The sequence below is a fragment of the Sinocyclocheilus anshuiensis genome, unplaced genomic scaffold (genome assembly GCF_001515605.1).
Source record: "Sinocyclocheilus anshuiensis isolate Anshui unplaced genomic scaffold, SAMN03320099.WGS_v1.1 scaffold2617, whole genome shotgun sequence".
Taxonomy (NCBI): Eukaryota; Metazoa; Chordata; class Actinopteri; order Cypriniformes; family Cyprinidae; genus Sinocyclocheilus; species Sinocyclocheilus anshuiensis.
Window position 1 is genome coordinate 57,267 of NW_015538068.1, and position 7,797 is coordinate 65,063.

Genomic DNA, 7,797 nt, shown 5'->3' on the forward strand with positions numbered 1-7,797 from the left:
TTTTTTATTAGAAATGCTCTTTCTTCAACTCCAGGATGCCCCTCTAAAGCACAATCTAAATGGAGGATTTGTTATCCGAACTCTGAATTAAAAAACTTATGGACCTTTCCTCACAGGCTATTTATCCCAAGTAAAATTAAAGAACTCCATTTCAAAATTGCTCATAGATACTACCCTTGTAATTTATTTTTGAGCAGATTTTCTGAGAATATTTCCTCAATGTGTTCATTTTGTAATTATCTATTCTACATATGTTTTATCATTGCCCATTCACCGAGTCTTTTTGGTCAGAAGTTACCATGTTAATTTTTTCCTGCTGTAACAAAATGATAGAAATAACAGAATCTATCATTTTTTTTGTCAGATTTTCATTCCAAGGACATTAATCTGGAACATATTGTTTTATTGCTTTGTCTTCTGGGTAAATTTCACCTTCATAAAGCCAGAACCATTCATTGCAAACCTAACTTTAGAATGTTTTCATCTGATATAAAGTCCCTTTTTACTTCTTTTAAGAATATGTCAAATCCTTTGAACTCAAAGGCTTCTAAAACTTTTAACATTCTCGAGTCTTTTGTAAGCTATCTTTAAAAGACTTTCCGTTCTTTCTTTCTTTTTTTTTCTTCTTTATCATTGGTATATTTTGTTAATTTGTGTAGCTTGTCTAACTTCATGTGATGTCCGTTAGCCCCATGTTACTTCATAACTGCTGTTATTCTTTCAATTGCAAAAAAAAAAAAGAAAAATAAACTAAATACTCAAAGAAAAAAAAAGAAAAAAAATGTCCCGTTCAAAACACGAGCCGCAGTTCCATTTCCGGCCGGCAGATGGCGAGTCCCCGCCCCCCAGTGGACGTGTGCCAGAGTCAGTGTGACGCAGCACAATCTGTGATCTTAAGCACAGCAGCAGCGCACATTAACACTCTTATTTCTTAATTAAACGCGTTATTAGCGGTCATGGCGCAGAGCATGCTGCTGTACTGGAGCTCCGGTTCTCCGCCGTGCTGGAGAGTCATGATCGCGCTGGAGGAGAAGCTGCTGCAGGGATACAAACACAAACATTTGTCTTTTGACAAGAACGAACACAAGTGTGAAGAAGTGAAAGCTCTCAATCCCAGAGTTCAGGTGCGTTCAAAAACTTAAAAATAAGTAAGCAGGTATGGCCTGCAATATTCTATTGAGAAACTAGACGAGTAGATACATGTATATTTCGTAAAGAGCTTTAAAGGGGTCATATGACGTTGCTAAAAAAAAGAACATTATGTTGTGTATTTGGTGTAATGCAATGCAGTGTTTGTGTGGTTTAAGGTAAAAAAAACACATTATTTTCCACATACTGTACATTATTGTTTCTCCTCGTGTATGCAGCTTTAATTCAGCGACAGAACAGTTGCCAAACTTTGATTTTAATATTGCACTTTTTCTCTCTTTTTATTTGCAGGTTCCAACGTTCAAGCACGGAGACATCGTCGTGAACGAGTCGTTTGCCGCGTGTCTGTATCTGGAGGTAAAACACTGAAGGGGCGTGTCGTTACGTAATTCAATTTGTAAACCCTTACGTTGCTTATAAATCAAGTATTTGCTTGCATTCATTGTATATACTTAAAAAAAAAAAAAAGAATGCAAGTTATTAACTTTTTCAATTTCACATTTAAAAATCTAGTGCTTAATCATGTTTATAGTTTATACTCTGATTGGCCAGCTATTCAGTGCGTTGTGATTGGCCCGAAACTTCAGGGGATCTTATCTATGCACAATCAGCTTGTAACACTCCAAAGAGAAAGGAAAACTTGAAATCGCATCATATGACCCCTTTAAAGGTACCTAGTGGGTTGCCTAAACCATAGCATTAAAAATGAAACTGATTATTTTTTTTCCCGACCACAAAGTGACTCTAATTTGCATCTTTGCATTGAAATTTTAACCCTTTTCACTATTTTAACCTTAAATACTTCACTAATTGTAATATAAATCATAAAAATATTAGGAATTTAAAAAAAGTCATTAATGGACCATATTTATTGCACAAATAGTATTCATACCAAAAGATCTCCTCAAAATATCAAATAAATATAATTGAATTAAAATATAGAACATTTATTTAACTGAAAAATAGTTAAGGTGTGCATATGTCGTAATGTTCACCAAAAATTGCTGCAAATGCCTGTATAATGAAGCTGTCGTCTATTGTACTTAAACCCATTTAAATGTATAGTCAGCGCTGGTTTGTTTGGAGAGCTCTATGGATCACGTGACCGTGCGGCGAGATCAAAGCTTGTCGCAACTCTGTTTTTCAATAGCTCTGGCTTTAACTGAAGCGCTACATTTTACGATTTACGCCACATTAAGTGTGCCAAAACGGCATTTATTTGTTTTGCTTGAATTTAGTATTAAAACTTACAAAATTTGAAAGCTAAAAGCCTAAAAGCCTGTGTCTCACGCCAAATGCGTGAGAGTTGGCAACCCTGTAGTTAGTCTAGTTATGATTGACGTTCTGTTAAATCTTAATATTATGGTAGCCTGTAAATAATTAATGTAATTGCGATTTTTCTATCTCAAAATTCATACCCCATGATTCTGAATTGTGAGAAAGAAGTCAGAATTGAGAGAGAAAGTATCACAATTAGCCTACTTTTTACTTTTTTTTTTTATTCTGTGGTTGAAACAAACAAAACAGAGAGACAAATTAATCACAGATTTTTTTCGTCATCTTTATGTATAACAGAGACCCTGAACAGACAGAAAAATATGAGATGAGGGTTACAATTATTTAAATTTCAATGCGACTTTATTCTCAAAAATATTTAGACTTTATTTTTGTATTGCTACGACTTTATTCTTGTAATCTTGGATTTTTAATTTTTTAACGTAGCACTGAAATGCTGTAGTATTATAGAAACATTAACGATCACTAGAAAAGCAGATGAGTCGCGTGTCAGCTGATTTGCGTCATTAGAGAAGAGTAAAGCTCTTGAAGTGCACATGTCTGCATACAAATTAGGTCACGTATTAATATTGGCTTGTGACGTTTTCAATAAATGTGCAATTATTTCCTTATTGCCGATTATTGCAATTCTGACTTTTTGTTTCTGCCATGGAATAAAAAATAAAAAGGATAATTTTGACTTATCTCAAAATTCTGACTTTTTGTTTCTGCCATGGAATAAAAAATAAAAAGGATAATTTTGACTTATCTCAAAATTCTGACTTTTCTCATAATTTCAGTTTATATTTCACAATTCTGATTTTTTTTTTTTCTTGGAATAAAGGAAAAAAATGCTAAAGATTTGCGACTGTCATGGCTCGAAAGAAGCGACGATGTCAAATGCAGGCAGACGGGGTCTCTTTATTTATAAATCACAAAAATAAACAAACAATGGATTACATAAACAAAAACACTTTTTTTTTTTTGTCTAAAAAAAAAATGTTGTCTATCAAAGTTACAAATAATCACTTACTAGTACTAGTTTCCAATGTTTTCATCATCAAATATGATTTTTTTCTAATTCAGAGTAGATACTATTTTTTTTATCTTCCAAGGCAGTCTTTACTTTATTTGAGATTCTGACTCAGTTCTGATGTTATCTTTAGAGTTTATATTGCTTGATGTGGGAAGGTTTAGTTCAGTTTAGTTACACATACACATTATTTACTTTAAACACCAAGGAAAATATCAAAGTGACTCTAAAAACATGTTTATCAAGGAAGAGTAGTAATAATAATTGATTTTTTGTAATAAAGTAATAGATCCAGACACTACAGATTCCAGACGGATGACTAGTCAAGTCACCTTTATTTATATAGCGCTTTTAACAATACAGATTGTGTCAAAGCAACTGAACAGCATTAATTAGGAAAATAGTGTGTCAATAATGCAAAATGACAATAGTAAACACTCAATTTTCAGTTAAAGGCAGTTCATCATTGAATTCAGTGATGTCATCATCCAGCTCAGTTCAGTTTAAATAGTCTCTGCGCAATCATTTGCAATCAAGGCGATGATATCGCTGGATATTAAGTGTCCCCAACTATGAACGAAGAATGAAGAAAAAACCTTGGGAGAAACCAGGCTCAGTCGGGGGGCCAGTTCTCCTCTGGCCAGACGAAACCAGCAGTTCAATTCCAGGCTGCAGCAAAGTCAGATTGTGCAGAGGACTCATCTGGTTCCTGTGGTCTAATGGGTGTGTTTTTGGTTTCTAGAGCGCGTTCAAGTCTCAAGGCACCCGTCTGATCCCAGACGACCCGGCTGAACAAGCGCTCGTCTACCAGCGGATGTTTGAGACCAACAACCTGCAGCAGAAAATGTGTAAGTGCCCTCAACAGTCAACACACTTCAAGTCTAAAAACATGCAAACGTCCAGCTTCAGCTGCTGCTTCTCGTGTCAAATCTTGACTGATTTTGATCAAGTAAGCGTCAGAATAACTGCAGTAATATCTCCAGATGAACACTTACTGGACTGAAGCAGCTCAGCTTTACTTGATTCTCCATCAATCATGTTTTAGAGTCTCAAATCTGATCCTCAGGATCTTTTGAGGAGCGTTTGTTTCCAGAAGCTTTACTTTCACTGTTCCTCAGCGGAGGAATGATCTTCACAAGCTTCCAGAACATCTCGCATCTTCTGAGGAGCCTTTATTTCTTCAGCTCTCAATCAGCACTGGATTATATGTTTGGATCATTTCAATCTCATTTTACTAAGACATAATATTGGAGATATAATGTGACGACTAGAGTTGGGTATAACTCGTTACACAGTCACTGTATTCTAATTACTTTTCCTGGTAACGCAGTAATGTAATGCATTACATTTTGAATTTAAGTAATTTGATTACAGTTACGAATGTCAATAAAATTACTTTACTTAAGTTACAAATGCAGTGTTAAGAAAAAATATGAAGTATACATCATGTTTTGCGCGTCAGTATGGCCTTTAATAAATCACCAGAGAATGTGAGCTAAAATGCCGATGAGTCGTACAACATTTAAATGCAATGAATGCAATCGTATTTTAAAATGTTGCACTCGATTATACATATTTTAGTCTGGCATTTTAGTTTGGGAAAAGTTCAATGTGTACAAATTTTTGTCACAATAACACTAATATAAGTAAAAATAACTCTTCAGAGATCCTCCGCTGAATCAAGCCGCGCTTTCTTCTTCTGAGGTAAATTCAAGGTGGACTGACTTCATGTAAAAACAGACATGTCAAGCTTTCTTTAGATAATTCTCATGTCTGTGTGTCAAGTATTCGCTGATTCGTTTATTTTTATGGCACGTTTCAGAAGAATATTCACGGAGACCGAGATGGCAGAAAGTGCACCGTTTGTTTTCTTTATTTTACAAAAGCACAAAGTTTTGTTCATATTGCGAGTGCATACAAATGAAAGTAGACCTTTTACAGTTAAAAAAAAATGTATTGCTATTATCTGTACAATCAAAAATTATGAAACATTTTAAGTTATTTTCGCGGTTATCAGGAGAAATGCAAGTGATTGTTCAAGTTGCTGTTTTGATATTTATGTAATTTTTCAGTCTATATTAAAATCATGAAAGAACTATGAGTTTCATTTTGTAGTGTTTTTTTGTTTTGTTTAATAATTTGGTAAACTTGAAAGTAACTTGAAAGTAATTAGTAATCTGATTATATTTTAAATGCAGTAATCAGTAATGTAATCCAATTAAAATGTTAAAAAAAGTAATTACTAATTTGTAATTTTATGACAGTATCCGATATGCTGGTAAAAAGATCTCATTGATTTACATCACAATCAAGAATAGCATCTGCAGCAAATTGCATATTTTTGAGTCTGAATAAAACCGAGCTGTTTTTCCTCCATATTCTCACCATATCAGACTATATGAACCATAAAAGCCTGGTAGATTAAATATTATAAACACATATGCACTGTTTTTGTTCAGATGACGTGGCTTTCTACGAGTGGCATGTTCCTGAAGGAGAGAAACATGAATCGGCTCTGAAGAGGAATAAAGAGAGTTTAATCGCCGAGCTCAAACTGGGGGATGGATCCTTGGGGAAGTTTAATCGCCGAGCTCAAACTGTGGGATGGATACTTGGAGAAGGTCAGATTTTATTGATATTTATTGATAATATAAATCATGCATTTATGATGTCAGATTGCCGGTCTCATTGTGAATGATTCATCAGTTATTCTTTTTATCTAAATGTAATGATAGTCATTGTTTTAGGCGGCTCTTGCAATTAATTGCAACCTAATGTCTTATCATTAGTTCATGCAATAAAATGATTAGAGTTATAGAGGGTGAACTTGACCTTTTTTTTACATTTCTTTCTGAAATGAAGCGCATTACAACAGCGTAATGGATAATGAATGCACGTGTTGATTGCAGCAATTCTTCATTAGTAGAGGAGATGCTGTTACTGTATTTGAGGGCATAATAATGAGCTTCTCTAACGATGAGTGATTTGTTCATAGATGGGTAAAGGCTCGTACCTCGCTGGCAAGAACTTCACTATGGCCGATGTGGTTTGTTTCCCCGTCATCGCATTTTTCCCACGACTTCAGTGAGTGAATCGCTCTGGATATAAAGCGTTTTTTTTAATGACTGCGTGTTTTAACCCTCATAACGCATTCAGGTCAGTTTTTACATGGAAGAGATGCATTAAAAAAAAAAATTTTCCCCATATCTCGCACACTTTTGGGACTGAATTTTGCTGATAAATATGAATACGTACGTTTATTGACAAACCATTACAGCATGAAAAAATAATTACTGTCTTCATCTGAAAGTGAAAGTTTTTGCAAGTGAAATTAATTTATTTTGATTAAAAACTCTTCAGAGTTATAATTATGTTGCTTTGTTAGAAATAAATATGTAGGTTTAAATTTGGACTGTTTTTGAGCAATCCTGAGTTATAAATTAAAATTAAATCTAATGAAATCTATTTGTTCCATTGGGATTAATACTGATAATTCTCAGGTTATATGCTTTTGTAAATTTCATACAGTGATATATTCAAATTAAATTTCTCGTCAATATTGAAAAAATATTTAAAGATTTTTTTTTATCATAGATTTTTTGGTCTGGTTCAAGTGTAATTTGTATTTTTTAGAGGTAAGTGCAGTAATAACATGGTAACATTCAAAACTCTGATTTCCCCCCCCCCCAACATTCTCTCATTAATGAGAAGTTGCTGATCAGATACAGTATGGTTTTATTTGGAAAAATATTGTCATGAGTGGTTTATAAAATAATGATTATTTGAGTTTGAAAGCAGTATCAGATCTTGAATGCATTATGAGGGTTAATGATTGATGCTGTCAGGTGAAGGTTCATGAGGCTGGTTTAATGTTTGATCTGGTTTCAGCTGTCCTCCGGAGCATTGTCCCAGACTGATGGAGTACTACAAGATGCTAAAGGACCGTCCCAGTATTAAAGCCAGCTGGCCTCCTCACTGGCTGGAGAAACCCGAGGGTCAAGACTCGCTCAAGAACCTGTGAAGAACATCCTGAACACACCAGCAGCATAAAACCATCACTTAATTCAGTTTTATGTGTTCAACTTACTGTATTAAATCACAACCCTTGACTGTGATCAGTCTCCTTTACAGTGCAGCAGCTTCAGTTTGTCTGATGTTTGATAATTAACCTCAGTCATTTATCTTTAACCCAGCGGGCCGCTTTATTTGTGAACTCATTTTTGAAGATAAAGCTCATTGTTGTTGTGTCTGTAATGATTAACGTTAAATAAAGTTTTATCCTGTTCAGTCCAAATGAACATTTTTTACCACCAGTTTTAAATGATTAGCACTACATTATA

The 7,797-nt window shown here is 34.4% G+C and overlaps 1 protein-coding gene across 1 annotated transcript; it reads left to right on the plus strand.

Moving 5' to 3' along the window:
* Positions 1 to 836: 836 nt before the first annotated feature.
* Positions 837 to 7,762, plus strand: LOC107683606 (glutathione S-transferase A-like). The gene is made up of 7 exons (XM_016479677.1): positions 837 to 1,124; positions 1,441 to 1,506; positions 4,200 to 4,305; positions 5,917 to 5,992; positions 6,036 to 6,078; positions 6,453 to 6,541; positions 7,346 to 7,762. Exons 1-7 carry the CDS (start codon positions 957 to 959, stop codon positions 7,476 to 7,478), a joined length of 681 nt encoding a protein of 226 aa, XP_016335163.1. The 5' UTR covers positions 837 to 956; the 3' UTR covers positions 7,479 to 7,762.
* Positions 7,763 to 7,797: the final 35 nt, after the last annotated feature.